This window comes from Podarcis muralis, chromosome 4, assembly GCF_964188315.1.
Source record: "Podarcis muralis chromosome 4, rPodMur119.hap1.1, whole genome shotgun sequence".
In the NCBI taxonomy this organism is placed as follows: domain Eukaryota; kingdom Metazoa; phylum Chordata; class Lepidosauria; order Squamata; family Lacertidae; genus Podarcis; species Podarcis muralis.
The window spans coordinates 43,138,632-43,156,812 of record NC_135658.1 but is presented as its reverse complement, the minus strand read 5'-3'; the positions used below and the strand labels follow the sequence as shown (position 1 = coordinate 43,156,812).

The window sequence follows — 18,181 nt, the reverse complement described above, 5'->3', positions numbered from 1 at the left end:
CAAACGTCCTCCCACCCTCAGGACGTGCCACCACCTCCCCCCGCAACTAGGTCGTGTCATGGCAGCGGCTACCAACCATTCCTGCCCCCTCACTGCCCGCGCGCCGTCACGTGAGCAACCGCCGCTCATTCCCCGCCCCTCTCCTGCCCGGCCGGCCGCGGAGCCGACTCGGCTCGCGAGAGGGGCGGCCTCCTCTAGCCCCTCCCCTCACGGCAAGCCCCGCCCTCCGCGCCAGTGGCGGCACTGGGCGCCGCTGTTGCTACGGCCTCAGCCTCTTCCCGAAGGCGGGAGGCGGGCTTTTCTCCTGCTCGTCTCTGAGCTTGCGGCAGCAACAGCGGCAGCCTCCGCTTCCTGGTCGGTCACCTGAGGAGCAGGAAGGAGCCCCGGTGGCCCCGCTCTCCTGCCTCGGTTCCTGGGCCGCCGCCGCCGCCGCCATGGCGTCGCTCTTCAAGAAGAAGACGGTGGACGGTGAGTGACGGGCGAAGGAAATCTCCTGCTGTGGTGGGGCGGGGGGGGTGTCCTTTTCCCTTCCTTGGGGGTGGGCAGCCCTCCCCCCTATTCGCCCTCTGACGACACCGCACCCTAGCAAAGGGTGGGGGGGATTTCCCTCCACCCCTCACCCCAGGGCTCCCCCCGCCCCTTTGGAGAGGTATTTCCCGGTACTTCAGGGAGTGCTCGCCCCTGTGGGCTCCCCGCTTCGCCCCTGTGCTGAGGAGATCCAGCCTAGTTTGCCCCTAGAAGATGACTTCGCCTCCCCCCATAGAAGTCTTCCTCCCTCTTCTTTCTGATTGCCCTATAGCTGTCGTGGTGCCTCCTGCGCTGCGTTCTTTGCCCTTTGCCTTAAATGGACCATCAGGCTTGAATTTTAATAATACAAATAAAAAATAATGATGCAGCTCAGAATGTAGGCTTGGGCACAATCCGTGTGTGTTGTTGGGTGGCAGTGGTGGTTGTTTGTGCATTGAGAGAGAGAGAGAACATGCATGACTCATCTCCTGATCATGTGTGGAAGTGTTACGTACAATGTTAATAAGCACAGCACACACAAAAACACCTTGTGGAACTGCCAGCACCAGGTTATTGAGGGATTGTGGCTGTGAGCACATGCACACTTACCTGGGTACTCCCAGCCATGTTGAACACACAGTGGAGATTGCACTGCTCAAATGGAGAAAGAGCTACTGCAGAGAATGCCTTAGAAGTAGGGCAAGGTTCTTAAGAACTGTTTTTTTGCAGTAATTTTGAGAAATCGTTACAATAGATGACTACATGTAGCCACCTATTTATTTAATAAATAAATACTTTGTGTCGGATTATTGTTTTTGTTGGTTACTCTGTTATGTATTTTTGTGTTTTTATTCTGCCCTGTGACCCTTGGATGAAGGGCAGTATAGGAATGTAATAAAAATAAATAATTATCTGTATTATCTGTATCAATTTCAATGGCCCTAAAAAAACCCAAGGAAACAAGATGCATTGTTTTATTAAAACAAGAGCATTCTTTCCTATCAGGAACTGCCAGGGTTCTTCAGTGTTGCCAGAGAGCTGTTTCCTTGATGTAACAAAAGCTCTTAGTGTCCTCTTCAAAATGATGCCCTTTATTACTATTGCTGCAGTACTGGTTGATATTAAAAAGTGTTCCTTCAATATTTCCTAGGGATTATATTTGTGTGGTGTGTGTAGACAAAAATTCCACCTACTGCTGATTTCTAAAGAAGTATGAGTTAAGTCTTTCTTAGTTTAGAGAAAGACACTTCAAAGGAATGCTTTGAATTACATTGAAGCATTTGGCATATTTGGGAGGGAAAGAGCATATTTTGTGACTATTGCAGCATAATGTTGTGTGATCATTGCTGCTAAGTGAATTTTCTATGTGTGTCATGCACTATTACGTATCTCCCACCTCTGTATTTTACTGTTGGCTATGTCATCCATTCATGAGTCAAAACATGGCCACTCATTTTCTTTAGAACTGGGTTCTCAAGAAAAGGTGACATTTTTATTTATCTTATATGTATATTGTTTTACAACCATAATGGTTATCAAAGTGGTTCACTTTGTTAAGTGGTTTGTTTTACAACCATAATGGTTATCAAAGTGGTTCACAATATTAAAATTAGACCTATAGTTGGATGATAGTGCTACCCCAATGACAAATCTGAAATACCAGGTAATGGTCATGTGGCTTCTGGTTCTTCTTCCCTGAAAGGTGTTGATGGCTGGGAGGAGGGCATATATTCTTCAGAGTCCTCTCCTGTTCCTCCTGTTTGTACATCTCTGAGCAGATAAGATGAAGCACTCAGAACTCTCACAGTCATTAGCTCTTGAAGGCACTGAGTAGTCTAGTGATGTATAAAATTTTTATCCCCAGTCCTGCCAGCTTTGCTGCCTCACTGTATTACTACTCAGTAATTGCAGTGCATCAAACATAAATTTAGTATTTTCTATAACTTGCCTGGTAAAGAGTTTGAGTACAAAATTTGATGGCACAGCTGGCTTTCTCAGCTTTCCACTGATATAAATTTGAAGGAGTTGCTTCTTTTGTGAAGCCTTTTGTCACACAGGACTGCTATAGGGTGAATAGATAACGAGGTTACCATATGGTTTGGTTTTCTATCACACGACCACTTGACAATCTATTACTACAAATGTGGTATAATTTCTTTTCTGTCACTTATTTTCATGTGTGGTGAATATATCTGGTAGTAAAGCTATTCCATATTTATTAATTGAAATAATTTATTTTCTGCCTTTGTTGTGCTCCTGAGTGCAGTAACAAACAAAACACCCTGCCCCAAATAAACCACCCCATTAAAAGCAGAAAAACAGTAGTGATTAAAGCTGAACAATTGAACTGGACTCAATGGAAGATGTGTTCTGCTCCACTTCTGGAAGGCCAATGAGGTGTAGCACTTTGGTTCTCAGTGGGGAGTTCAGTGTAAAGAGCAGGGCTTATGGGAAGGGCCATGGCTTGGGTAGATAGCAACCTTTGCATTGAAAGATCTTGTTCAATCCCTACATCTCCAAGTAGGCCTGGGAGAGACCATGGAGAGCTACTGTCAGACAGTGCAGATAGTACTGAGCTAGATACCAATAATGGCATAAGTCAGCTTCCTACTTGTGATAGAGATTCCTACCTGAAACCTCAAGGTTCAACCTTTAAGGAAGAAAACATAAAACGTATAAGCTGAGACAAAAACTTGTAAGTGTGAGTGTGTGGTCATAAGGATTGGAAAGTTGACATTCTTTGACAAATTCAGAAGTAAATATATAGTTTCAAGCTCTCAGTATTTATACCCTGGAAGCTGCTCTGTCTCTGGTATATGTTTCTGTTTAATCAGAGTTAGGCAGCATAGTGTCTTCCAGATGTTGAACTACAACTCCAATTATCCCAAGCCAACATATTTAATAGAGATAATGGGCATCTAGAGGGCACTAGATTTACTGTCTGACGTAAGCAGATAAGTGCCACCTCCTTACCTCTGATCTGTGAAGAGGTGCTTGTGAGTAAATAACAAGGAACTTAAATTTTTGCATTATCACGGGATACTGAATAAAAAGTTGTGTTGGTGTAAACACATTTAGTGTTTTTGTGTGACAGCCATTTTTGTAGACCCATTCATTAGGATTGAGTTTCATCTGGCCATCGTTACCACGAGGTCATCTAGATGTAACACTGCATCCAGAATAGTCCCAAACTGTAAACTTCATTTAATCCCTATTCCAGATTTTTATCTCACCCCCCACCCCATCCCCCACCAAGAGTATATTTGTTTTGTCTAGTTTGAGCCTCAGTTTGTTACCCCTCATGACCTGCTGATTCCTGGTGCTGGTTCAGAATACTATCCACTTGATTAGTTCCCTATCCCAATATTGACCAGGTGTTCAACAGGATCACTGACTGGAGCAACAGAAAACTTTCCCAGGGCAGTCAGGAAACTATTTGAGCCCATTTTGTTCTAAAGGAAGACCTTCTGTAACACCCCCCCCCCCATATCTGCATCAGGAGTCCTGCAAATCTAAAACTTAAAATGTTTTTTGACAACCCCCAATACCCAGATCACATTCTCTTGTCCAAAACAAAAAACAAACAAACCCAAGTTCAGAGTAATTCTTAGAGTTGTCAACTGAGACTTCTCATGTTCCCATAATTTTGACTCTTAAGTATGAATTTCAATCCAAATCAAGCCTGATTGTACAGTACAGTGGTACCTTGGTTTAAGAACAGCTTAGTTTATGAACAACTTTGATTAAGAACGCTGCAAACCCAGAAGTAGGTGTTTTGGTTTGTGAACTTTGCCTTGGAAGCAGAACATGATCCTTTTGAGTGTGTTCCATTTGTAAACTGAGTCACCCGCTGCTATGGGAAAGCATGCCTTGGTTTAAGGGAACAGATTAAGTTCATAAACCAAGGTATCACTGTACAAACTTCTTCATGCAACACTCTTGATTTTCCCCTATGATAATCATTCCATTGTATTTAGTACTTACATAGACCAATTGTGTATGCATTTGTATAAGTTAATAAGGGCAGTATAGATGCCTCAACACATATGAAAATGTTTCCTGCCAGGACTTCTTAATGCTGAAATCATTTCATCCTGGCATGTCTTGGAACTGTATCTAGGAAAGAAGAGTCTTTGAAGAAAGGATTAATGTAAAATAAATCTATGGCTGCAGTTCATGCTTTATTCATTTTTGACAGTCTATATTGTGGGAAGCAACAGCAACAAAATCCTATCATTATTGTTAGATGATTTTTTTAGATTGTGAAAGCAAGATGGAAACTTACTTTTGGGAATGTTTCATTTTCAAAAGAAATGGGATTTTTAATAGAATAAGACAAGTCATCTCTGTAAAAGTGCGGGGGTGGGGGGTTGACTCTCTTCTGAACAACTCCAAATAAATTATTTTGACTTTATTGTGTTTGAAATGGCCTCAGGCATAAAACACACACACAAAATATACTTTTTTATTATGAAGAAATAGATAAATGTAATCCTTGACTGGCAGTCCTATAATTTAAAAACTTCATTCCCCTATAGAAGCCATAGCCACTAGTTCATGGGAATGTCACTTGCTTCTCTTTGAGTAAAAGAGGATAAACACTCCCAGCCTGCAAAGTGTCATATCTTTGTGGTCTAAAAGGACTTTTAGAAAGTCATTACAAGTATTCTCATCTGATAAAACACAACTTCTCAATTTATAGCTAAGGGAACAACCCTCTTATCGAAATGAGAATTCCAACTCTATTTGCAAATAGTATTTCAATACAAATATATATACTTACAAAGTAGGCCACTGAAAGCTTGAATGTTATGATTCCATAAGGTTCAGATTCTTGCACTCTTTCTATGTGGAAGAAAGTGCTGGTTTATTAAAAGGCTAGAAAATATTTGTGCTGCAGGTGGTATTTTGTTTATGCTGTGTTACAATTTATTTGATAGGGAAATTAAAGGGAAACTTTCCCCCAAAAAATTGTGATGTGGAGAGCTTCTATAAGGACAGAAAAATGAGAACAATCAAGTGCTAGTACTTGGGCACAGAAAATGGGTTTATCTCTAGTCTATTTCTACTGCATTGAGACAGTAACAGTTTTCTTAAGTTGATATATAACTCATTTAATAATGTATCTGGCTATGATTATATGTACAGTGAACATCTTTGAAATAGGAAAAAAATGCAATAATGGAGATAACAAATAATACCAACAGTATGAATTTATGTTCAAGCAATAATGATAGTGTCAAAATAGTAACATAATAGGTTGAATCCAAAGGTTCCTTTCCTCCAAGGCATACATAATTCAAATATAAAATTCCTCAGGGTTGGATCCAGAGGAAGCCTCTGCTTTCCTGTGGATTCAAAACAGTATGGCTGTTTTTTTAAATTACGCGTACAGAAAATGTGTGATATCATTTGGTGTTTGTGTGTTCACAGAAATCAAACTGCTAAGCCCTTTTTAACTTTGCCAAACTTTTTGTGTGGGTTAAGTTTTATCTCCCTGTTTCTTTGGTGAATGCTTTCATATTAATTATTATTATTATTATTATTATTATTATTATTATTTATTATTTATACCCCACCCACCTGGCTGGGCTTCCCCAGCCACTCTGGGCAGCTTCCAAAAGAATATTAAAATACTGTGATACATCAAACATTAAAAGCTTCCCTAAACAGGGCTGCCTTCAGATATTAATTATCCACAGGCAGAATGAATTGGTTTTATGCATTTTATGGTGGAAACATTGTAAGCTTTTTTCAGTCTTTGTAAAATAAAGATGGGGCATTCATGTTTAAGTCATATTCACAACTTCAGTCTCAGGTGACCAATGACCCATGTGCATTAAATGGAAGGCCTGCATAGCAGCTGTGTGTGTATAACACTCTCCTTCTGACTGAGACCCTAAAAAAGCAGAGTACCCAATCATGTGAAACAACCCATATATTGTCTGTGCAGGCCTTCAAATGGACACAAGTAGGTTGTGGAGTCAGGACAGCATATGATTCTGTTCCCCACATGTAATTGGTTACCTGCAACTGAAGACTATAGTATTTCTATCAAGTACAGTCATACCTCAGGTTGAATTAGCTTCGGGATAAGTATTTTTGGGTGGCACACTGCGGCGACCCGGAAGTAGCGCAGCGTGTTACTTCCGGGTTTCACCATTCGCGCATGTGCAGACGGTCAAAATGACGTCATGCGCATGCGCGGAAGTGGCGAATCGCGACCCGCACATGCGCAGGCGTGGGTTGCATTCGCTTCTGGATGCGAACGGAGCTCCGGAACGGATCCCGTTTGCATCCAGAGTTACCACTGTATTATCTTATGTGCCCTTTACAGTAAGGTCCCAGTATACAATTATAAAACAAGTACAACTATTCCAAATGGAACAAACACCAGAAACTGAATAAAAGAGGTGGGTCCCACTAAACAAAATACCTTAATTGTCAAAAGGCTAGGGTAAAGAGGTTGCATTCAAAGGTTCAGCATAAGCAGTGGAATGAAAATGCTAGATGCACTTCTGTGAAGTGAGAGTTGCACAAATGAGGGGCTGCCACAGAGAAAACAGTCTCCTGGGCCTCCGTCCCTCACACTATTCTAGTAGTCTGTTTTCCAGTTATTCTAGTAGTCTATTTTTGAGACATCAGTGATACTGCTATTAGGAGCGAAACACCTTTCACCTAAAACTTATGTTTTCACCATGCATGTCTTCACCATACTTCCTTATCCATTATACTAACTGTAAATATTTTGTTTCTTAGATATAATTAAAGAACAAAATAAGGAGCTAAGAGGCACCCAGAGGGCAATAGTAAGAGATCGAGTAGCTTTGGAGAGACAGGAAAAGCAACTGGTAAGTAATTGGAGAATCTTAGTTCATCTTTCACAATCAGTGCCCAAACTGGTTATGGTAAATGATAGTTTTTCCATTTCCTTAACACCATTTTCTGCCTGTACTCCTAGCTTTTAATTTTGGAAACATTGTATTTTTTCTTTAGATAACTTTCTTGCATGTCTAATAGGAATTTGTTTGAAAAATCACCTTTTACTCATTAAACTATCATAGTATTTATGCTGGAAGATAAAAAGTGAATACAAACTAAAAAACAGTTTTCATTTTAATAAATAGGAATTGGAAATAAAGAAAATGGCTAAAACTGGAAACAAAGAAGCCTGTAAGGTTCTAGCAAAACAGCTTGTGCAACTGCGAAAACAGAAAACTCGAACCTATGCTGTTAGTTCAAAAGTTACATCCATGTCAACACAAACAAAACTGATGAACTCACAGATGAAAATGGCAGGAGCAATGTCAACAACAGCAAAGGTAAGCAATCAAAGTTAAGTATCCCAAATATTGCTCATAGGATTCTGGTTTTAATTTACACAAATCTGTGTTTCAACTGTGGTTTATCATGATGGGAACAAATCTAGGCTTGTGCATTTCCCCCTCCTCTGGCACTGCAGTAAGTGGGAGATGAGAAACTTTCACTTATGTTTTTAATTAACTGCAGTTTAGCATCATCTTCTGAAACTTAATCTCAACTATGGCTTGTTGAAGCAAGCCAAGGTCATAAACCCTGGTCAGAGTTGTCTTGTTTTAAACAAACCATGTAAGATTAACCACAATTTGCTGGGTTTCGACAACAACAAGCTGCAGTTAAAGGGGGGAGGGGGTGAAAGCTTCTAAATTCTGTCTTGTAGCTTCATTTGAGGGGGGTTCATGTCAGCCTAGGATTGTTCCTGTTGAGATAAATCACAATCTATTGTGATGTCTAAAACATAGCAGCATTTTCACCAGTAATATACTTCTGAGTGAAGCCGACATCATGGTCTGCTCCTCATACTGGTCCTGGGTGATATATTGATATATCGCCCAGACCTACTACCTGCCCTTCACCAGCAGGTCCCAGGTTGAGTTACAACAAGTACTCTGCAAAAATCTGACAATAAAGTACAGTGGTACTTTGAGTTACAAACGCCTCAGGTTACAAACTCCGCTAACCTGGAAGAGTTACCTCGAGCTGAGAACTTTGCCCCAGGATGCGAATGGAAATCGTGTGCCGGTGGTGCGGTGGCAGCAAGAGGCCCCATTAGCGAAAGCACGCCTCTAGTTAAGAACAGTTTCAGGTTAAGAACGGACCTCCTGAACGAATAAAGTTCGTAACTAGAGGTACCACTGTAGTCTGAAATTTATGATGAAAATAGTCAAGGCTTTTATAGAGTATGGATGTCTATGGAAGCTAAACTGATTAGCTGGCAAATACCTTCTCACAAAAGAAAAAAGGTCAATATGTGACACACTGAAGGCATTTGTACTACCATGTAATTAAATGTTTAGGGAGTCTTTTGCCTATGGCTCCTATCCTGACCCAATCCCTCACTGTCATTTTGCAGCTGGGTAAGCACACTGTAGTGCTATATTGAGTTGTGTACGTATGGAAGCAGTGTTATGAGTAAAGTGGATGACTAAGCTTACGGATGTTCTGTTTTGACTCATGCTGATCCAAGAGCTTTTGCTCCCCCAGCTGAGCTGTCAGTCTCTAAATTGCTTGTTTGTATTTATATGGATTCACAGACTTGTGCAGAATATTGGCACATATGCATCCCATAGCTCATATGAGGAATTAGGGCAGAGTACACAGGGATGTTTCATTTTAGCTTTGCAAATTCATGTTGTGATTACAGCCTGATATTCTAGTGAGAGAGTGACTTGTATGTGAAATCACTTAGTGAAAATTTGTGACTAAGTAATGGTCCTTCTGCTGCTTCTAAAGGAATTTGGAAGCAATTTAGAACTTCAAATAGAAGGTAAATTTCTCTTTTTTGTATATTTTGGTATCTTAAATATGTAGTTATGAACTTATAGAAAAATATTACTAAAAGTACAAATAAACAGTTAATTTTTTCATTTTTGTCACAATATTTTAAGTTCAAGTGACAATTTAGGAGTAAGGATGTCTGTGGCAAACCCTTTATTATCATCATCTCCAGTGCTTTTTCCTGGGGGGACGCAGGGGGACGCATACTCCTAAACATTTTGTGAATCTAAGTTTGGCCTCACTGAGGGGTAGTATTTCAATATGAGTAAGAAAATGAGAGTACCACTAAACATTTTTTTAGAAAAAAAGCACTGATCATCTCACACTTCTTTGCTGTGATTTATATTTCATTTTTCTTAATCCTTAATCCTTTACCATTTATTTTCTTCGGTTTACCCAACAATAGCTATGGTTAAATATAGGGCAAAACATCACAGAGATCAAAATATGAAGTAAAAAAAAGTATAGCATATCTTACTTTAAACTGTTACATTAATAAGCATGTATATATTCATCCCTACATACTTAAACTAGGTGATTAACTTTACTTTGTTACTGTTACCTTAAAAATGTATACACTGTTAGTTTTTAGTCACTTGAAATTATGTATCAAACACAGTAGGATTCCTGCCACTTTTAAGAGGAAAGTTATGCAAACTTCAGTCCCATCCCCACACCACCCCAAATCCAAACCTAAATCCATTTCACTATAATAGTCTTTATCAGTTAACACTTAGGAACTAGGGACTGAGCTCTATACTTGCGCTCTTCTGTCAGGTCCTTGAGTTCTTCCTCTAAGTTGACTCTTCAGTCTTCTCTCAGGACTTCTGCCAGAGTCCAACAAACCCTGTCACCTCAGGTTCTCAGCAATCCTACTGACGCTTGACAGATGAACTCCCCTGAAGGCTACTGCTAGAGTCACATGCTCTTCTCCACAAACCTAATGTAAGGTCTAGATTAGTGGCATTAGCTCCTGGCTTCTCTTTTGGCTTCTTAAGCCCCTTGATATGCCCTGTCTGACCTCAACTTTCAGCTCTTCCATCAACTGACCAACAGTCAGATCCTAGCCTAGTCTGCTGTCTCATTGACTAGAGTCTAGCCTTTTATTCACTCCAGGCAGAGCCCACCCACTCCATAGCCAATCATTTCAATTTGGGTAGAATTGTGTCCTCTCATTGGCCTATAACTGATCCAATAGGATGAAGCAGAATGTTAGCAAACTCATCAGTTAGAGTCTACTGGATTCCGATGCCTTGGCTCCTTTTTACAAAGACAGAAACCTCATACATGTAATCATCTCTTGTTTGAAACAGTGCCAACATAGTATCTCCACAGCTACTGGTAGAAATGCTTAACCATTATGTTCTGTTATACTATTTTAAAATGAAAACTCTACCTCAAACTCTGATTTCTCTGTGCTGTCAAATAATCTTAGAAGAATTTTGTGAATGTATGATTAAAGGAGGGTATCATAATAGCATGTAGAGAAGGGCAGCCTTGCAAATAAGTCTGCAACTATTTTGTACATTATCGACCCAGACTAAAGAACTATCCACCTTCAATACCTCCTTATCAGAATTGAGCTTCAGTTTATTGGCTCTCATCACTGGGTCTAAGTGGCTTTTGAATGCTCTACTGCATTAAAAACCAAAACAAAACTCTGCAGCTGAAAACCTAGCACAGTAGGAAGCGGACTGGAATAGATGGCTTCTACCTGATACGCTAGGGACGTGGGTGGCGCTGTGGGTAAAACCTCAGTGCCTAGGACTTGCTGATCGTAAGGTCGGCGGTTCGAATCCCCGCGGGGGGGGTGAGCTCCCGTCGTTCGGTCCCAGCTCCTGCCTACCTAGCAGTTCGAAAGCACTCTTAAGTGCAAGTAGATAAATAGGTACTGCTTTATAGCGGGAAGGTAAACGGCATTTCCGTGTGCTGCGCTGGTGCTGGCTCGCCAGCTGCAGCTTCGTCATGCTGGCCACGTGACCCGGAAGTGTCTTCGGACGGCGACGGCTCCCAGCCTCTTAAGCGAGATGAGCGCGCAACCCTAGAGTCGGACACGACTGGCCCATACGGGCAGGGGTACCTTTACCTTTACCTGATACGCTTACAGATAGTTCAGGGCATATTTGGGGAAAAGAAAAAGTTATCCTCCACTCACATTCTGAAGTCATACAGTTTGTTGTACAATTCAAAATTTTACCAATTGATTCTGGGGCATGTGAAGCGGTATTAAAGGACTGGTGGAACCCCTTTCTTCCAGTTTATAAAAGCATTCCAACCAGTTCATATGCAGAGAGGGGACATAGCTTTCTGGTGGTATGTATTCCTTGCATGCAGATGATGCCAAGTTTCATCTGCAACATTTCCAGTTAAAAGTTGGCAGTGCTGATTAAAACCTATTGCCAACAACACTAGAGAGCCACTGTCAGTTAGCAGTATGGGCTGACCGGCATTAAACCTCCTGAGGCAGCTCAGTAAATGCTAATCACTGCCACATTTTCCTCCTCCTACCCTTTCTTTAAGCACTTTTGAGATTTTGAGGCAAAATGACCTCAAGAGAGCCCCAGAGGAAAGTCATTGGCTGCTTAGCTGCAGCAGCAGATGCTGTCTAAAGTTGAAAACCCTTCCTCACAGTGAGTCATTGGAGCAGCAGGAGAGGAATTGATGGGCAGTGGGTGACCCTGTGGTAGGCTGGGAACAAAAACATGTTTTGTTGCTGTTCCTGATCCACTGCCTGACTGCTAGTCAAAATAGGCAGCGCTGGGGTAGACACACTAATGGCCTGACTTGATATAAGTCAGCTTCATGTGAGGCAAGTGGTTTACTACATGCTTGATGAAGGATAAAGTTTCATAGGGCCAGGAAGAGGTTTTCTAAATTGTAAGATGTGTAGGCATAAGTGTAGAGGTTTTACGCCAATCATACAGGGTTCACCCTTCTCACAATAGCTGTGTTCAGCCATAATGCTAAACAATACCTTAGTGTTACATGAACAACATGACTCACTCCATGCCTCCCTCCTTCCCTTATCTGGCACAGCCATGATAGAAGCTTTCACTTCCATTTTAAACAAACTGTTGATGGTCTTAACTATAGCTCACAGAAACAGGCCAATTCTAAATCAAGGTGTATGCTTGTTCCAATAAAACCATAATTAATATTAAGCAGAGTTTAGGATTTGGATTTGACACTGACCTGCAGTTAATTGAAAACAAATGAAGGCAGCACAGGAGGGAGAAGAACTCCAGCTGAGATGTTGTTAATGTAATGCTAAATTATAATTTGGTATTACATCCAAACCAGGTCAATATCAGGAAGACCCACCAGCAGATTAGATTTTGGAAAATGTATACATCAGATGGATTTACAGAAGAACTGACTGCTACGCAATAGTGCATTCTACTCTTTTTCTGATAGTTCTAGATGTGCAAAGACTAAAGGTTTTGTTGTATACCCCACGTTACATGGGAACTTGTATTCCTTGGAGTTTATTTTCTTCTAACACCTTAAAAGTATTCAAATATGATATGTTCAGCAGTTTTACTGTACTGTACGTTGGCCACATTTATTCATAAAGGTTATTGTTTATTGCTAGACAATGCAAGCTGTTAATAAAAAGATGGATCCACAAAAGACACTGCAAACTATGCAGAACTTCCAGAAAGAAAACATGAAAATGGAAATGACTGAAGAAATGAGTAAGTTATGCTTTTCCATACAATGATTAAAATTGTTCCCTGCTTCCTTTTTGAGTTGGCAAGACCACCAAATCAAGCTAATAATTGGTTCATGAGCTTGTGTTTGTTGAAACCTACATTTGTTGAAATTATTAATTGCAGGAACATCCATTTTCATAGCCTTCCTTATTACTTCGGTATGGGCTTCATAGAGAATAGAGGCAAGGAAACATGAAAATGGATGGCCAGAAATAGAGGGGCAATGTTAATGTCATGGGAAGAGCCATGTGGAACACTAAAGCCTTGGCCTGCTCAGCCCATTCAGATTTCAGGAGGACATATGATGCATTACATTGCTGAAACATTAACCAGTGCTGCTTCTTAAGTGGAATTCCACACTTAAAAAGTGAACCACTAGGTGCAGAATATACATACATCATGGGGGATGTTGTCCCAGTTACGCTATCAAAACTGTAGCCTTAAAAATGAAACTGTTTTAATAGCACAAAGAGCTGCTTTCCGCAAACTATTCCATAGTCTTGTGTGAGGTAAATCTTTCCAGCTGTGTTCTGCCTGATCCAATATCATAATGTAGATGTCCACCATATGTAAAGTAGGTAACATGGTTTTTCACATGGCTGATTCTCTGGAAGCCAAAATCCTTTGAGGATAATGGAATGCGGAAACTGACAATTCTTGGGTTGTTTTCGCCCCACCTTTGTGTTAGAATAGCATTGTGTGAAGTTGTTACTCTGCACTAGCAGTGGCTGCTATTCCCAGCACCATAATGAAGCCATATCTTGTTGCACCATGACACTGTCTTAGCTGGATGCCTAACTGAGTACAATGTGCATACTAGTGATGGCATGCTGATGCAAGTCTAATGTGCCCCCTCGTAAGTGCTTATCTGCCACTATAGAGATTTTTTTAAATGTTTGATTCGGATTCAATTCAAACCCATGGTTTAACTACACAAGCTTATGCTTTCATCCTTCCCTCTTCATGATATCTTCACATACAATAGAAGGCTGTGCTTTTACTTTAGAAGTTCATCAAGATCTGGAAACAGTGGCTGGTTCAAGCTATGATTGTTAAAAAGAAATCAGGTTCAAATCATGACTTTGATGTCCTGATTTGCTGACTAGGGTGTCTGCTGGTGATGCTAAATATTGGGAAACAAGCCAAGGATTGTGGAGGCCTGTTAACTTCCATTATTCCTGACAGTACACAGATGGTTTTATTACTGCTGCTGGGGCAGGTGAAGGGTAGGTGGATGGAAGGGAGCTTGGTGGGTTTCAGGAGAATAGAGAACATTAGTGAATTGTCACAAATAGCCAAGCTATTTTTTTTACTTTGGGGGAAAATAGCTTGGCTTCTTTTGGGAGCATTCATGGTCAAACGAGCATTAAATCCCAACTAAAAGCACATTGGCTTTCAGAGCTAGCATTGTAAAATTATAAATTCTCCCTCCTAATGGATTTGCTTTTGGCTCTATTTTTGTATTGTATATGTTTAAAGTTGTAAGCTGCCTTGAGGGCAAAAATCACATTTAAACAGCAGTATAACAGTGTAAACCCACATATATTATTGCTTACATTATTTTCTTTCACTTTTCTTCAAAATAAAGCTGTTACTGTGTGCTTGGATGTAAAAGTGGTATGAAAGACCAGGGTAACAATTGTACTATTACAGTTCTAATGAAGCTTTTGTTTTCATTTATCTTTAAGTCAACGATACCCTGGATGATATTTTCAATGATTCTGATGAAGAACAGGAAAGTCAGGATATTGTGAACCAAGTCCTGGATGAAATTGGTATTGAAATATCTGGAAAGGTATGAAGAAATTATCTCCCATTGCTCTTGAAAAGTAATCTGCCCCTGTCCTTACATTTTTATTGACTTTTGTAGTGCCTTCCTTTTTGTCTCTGTGTTCTATCATTTTGATTACTGTGTCTCATCTTGCTTGCCTAAATGTAACTTCTCCTCATTTTTCTTTCTAATAGATGGCCAAGGCTCCTTCAGCTGCCAGAGGCATGCCATCTGCATCAGCATCCCAAAGTGCCACAATTTCTGATGAAGAGATTGAGCGGCAGCTCAAAGCCCTGGGAGTAGATTAACGAGCAGCCTGCCTTCTGCAATTGCTCCAGTGCTGGCATGCACATGAATGTGCAAGACCAGTATCAATAAAAACCAAATTCCTTTGCAAGATCTTGCCCGAGCCATCTTTGGTGACAATGAATTCTAGAAGCAGTTGGAACAATTAGTTGGAATCAGTTGAGACAGAACATCACAACATGCAAATAATGCAGAATGTGTATACATTTGACCAAATTGGATTCTGCTGTAAACAGGAGCAACCGTTGCATATGATCTAAATTTGGATTGGGTACAATTAGCTTTTTCTCCAAAAAGCACCAACACTCCATTTTCCATTCAGGTTTCTAACCTTTCTGAGGCTGTTGCAAGCAGCCTTTCTGGAGGCATTTCCTTTACGTATCTGTTGCAAGCACACCAAGAGACTTCTTAATTTATGGTATTGAATAAAACCTTACTTTTTCTTTCATTTGGAAGGTGGCTGTTGTATTCTTCAAGCAGAAGATGAATTTAAAAGTATAGTGGGTTTTTCATTAAGCGCCTTTCTAGGAAATCATTTTTGATTCAGCCTTGTTTTAAAATATACATTTCTAACATAGCCCCAAGATTTTAGAACAATACTGATATGTGATTATCTTCTTGGAATCAAGGTTGTGGTCTAATGATATGTTATGCTAGGAAAATGGTTTGTAAGGAACGTACTAAATAACTTCCATTGTACTGTAACACAGCTAACTTGAAGGAATTCTGTGCCTTTGTGTACATAGGGTGAGATCTTCGTGCACTGAGGTTCCCCCTTTCCCTTACTCTCCCTGCAGCCTCCTGTGTGCCCCCAAAATCTGCCCTGGGGTGCACAAGGGGGCTAGAGGGTGAAGAGAGAAGCAGGAAGTTGAGTTGCACATGTGGGTTTCCATTGCACAAGGAGGTGAACATCTTTGGATGTTGCCCATCGTGTTTGGTTTATTTTAATTAAGCTTAGAATTGTGGAAATAATGTAATGTTAAAGCCATTATCTCAACTTACATAGCACTGAAAGAGTTATGTGAACTCAACTGCAACCGCTGCTACAAAGTATGTAATCTACTACCAACACCTGAAATTACATATTTTTCATTGAATAGCATTGTACATATTGCTATGCATTTTTTCATTGAACAAGTGTTAACTTTGAAAATATACTTTATTGTCCATATAGTATGTTTGTTCTGTTTTATATCCAGTTGTTACACACTAATTGGAATTATGTATGCTTGACTATTTAAAGGAAATAGGTTCACTTGGTTATAAAATTGCGCCTAATATAGTAAAACAGTGGGTAACTTGATGTATTATAGGGAACATAATTCACATTGTGAATTACTGCCGGTTGTGAAAGGGGATTTCTATTCCTGAACTTCTTTGTGGCCCTGGTACTAATTGTGAGAATGTAAATTAACAAGAAAATATCTGCTGATTCTTTATGAAGAACAGAAAAAGAAAGTAATTACTGTGACTATCAGCTCACAAGATACGCCATAGGAATAAGGCAACAGCAGCCTAGGTCTTCATTTTAGTATAGAATTATGATTTTTCTGGTTAAACGTAGGATCAAAGCAATCAAGTACATACACAATTTGGTTTACAATTTGGTTTTGTAATTACTTAAAATAGACTCTATGTGGCTACCTTCAGCAAGATCTCCTTTTTATGGATTTTGTAAAACTCAAATAAAAGCTTTTAGCTCCTTGAGTGCCATTTTTCTGTTTGATTATTTTTAAAAATAGTTTTTAAAAAATACTAAAAGCATCCACTAGTCAGTGATTAAGGATGCAATCCAAACCCCCAAAGTGCTGCACTGGGGTGTGTGGACTGGATGGGGCAGAGGTTTCCCTCTTCCTTGTTCTGCCAGCAGGGTGATGACAACACTACTTTTTGGACTGCTTGTGATATCCTGCCAGCGGTAGCCTGTGAAAAGCCCTGAAATGCCCCATAAATGTGAGGCAGCAGCTGAGGATCCACTGGATTCCAAGTCAACCCCACTCCCATCTCTTAGCAGCATTGAGTCCAATCCAGGACTTGTGTAGCCAGCAGGTGTCCACCAGAATGAGTGACAGGGCCACAGAGATGGTGGCTTCATGGCTCCATCATGTTCTGCTGCTGCCCAGCTTGGGTTTGGATTGCCCTGAATGGCTGTGGCTGCAACCCTAATCCCACTTACCTGAGAGTAAGCCCTGCTGAATTGAAAAGGAGAGGGTTAGGACTGGGCTGTGAAAGAGGCATAAAGAAAACTAACCGATACGCATTCAGAGCTTTGGTATTACTCAAAATGTAAATGTAGCCAAGAATTCTTGGGTTTTTGTAGAGAAAGTTATGCTAATGCTAATGACCAGTGAAAAAGTAATTCATCCACTCTAGTGGGAAAGTTAAAGCATTACAAATGCTGCCCAACTAAAGCTGGACAATCAAACAATACTTGAAAATGTTTTGTCAATGGTGGGTGCTGAATAAAAACATTTGAGGGAGGGAATGGAATGAAGGAATGCCTCCTAAATGAGGCACTAGTTAACTGAGTGCTTCTTTCGTTTCAGTTTCTCTAAGAATGCTAGATCTAAGAGTTTCAACTCTCTCCCTTCACAATTGTCACTGTTTTGGGGAAGGCTGCTACTACGCATGTGTGTCATGCAGCTGTTAAAAGTATGGGTTCCTTAGCAGAATCTTATTTCTGAACAGTGTGTTGATCACCATTAAATGGAAGCTGGAGCATCAAATTCATTCAGTAGCAGCTTGAAGTGTAGCTGTACTGCAATTTTGAAAGAAAAAAACACTAAATAAATAATACCAGGACAACAGAAGTGATAGATATCAAAACATGTATATTGCAATTCCTGTTCTTGCCAAAAACGTGTTTTATCTTAGGCTTCTACCCTGTCAAATAAAAATGTAGAAGTATGCAATGCTGAAAGTTTTAAACTGGCTGATATACTACAGAAGAAATTACACAGCAAAATAAACATTACACAGCTTGGCAATAATGCTGTGTTTTCCAACAATTCCTGATGCTTGTTTATCCATTGAACAATATCCAGACAACACAACTTTTGTTTTAATT

At 40.3% G+C, this 18,181-nt stretch overlaps 1 protein-coding gene across 1 annotated transcript; it reads left to right on the top strand.

Moving 5' to 3' along the window:
* The first annotated feature begins 217 nt into the window (after positions 1-217).
* CHMP2B (charged multivesicular body protein 2B) lies at positions 218-16,821 on the top strand. Its single transcript, XM_028726899.2, has 6 exons — positions 218-468; positions 7,267-7,358; positions 7,635-7,829; positions 12,917-13,019; positions 14,726-14,832; positions 15,003-16,821. Exons 1-6 carry the CDS (start codon positions 435-437, stop codon positions 15,114-15,116), a joined length of 645 nt encoding a protein of 214 aa, XP_028582732.1. The 5' UTR covers positions 218-434; the 3' UTR covers positions 15,117-16,821.
* Positions 16,822-18,181: the final 1,360 nt, after the last annotated feature.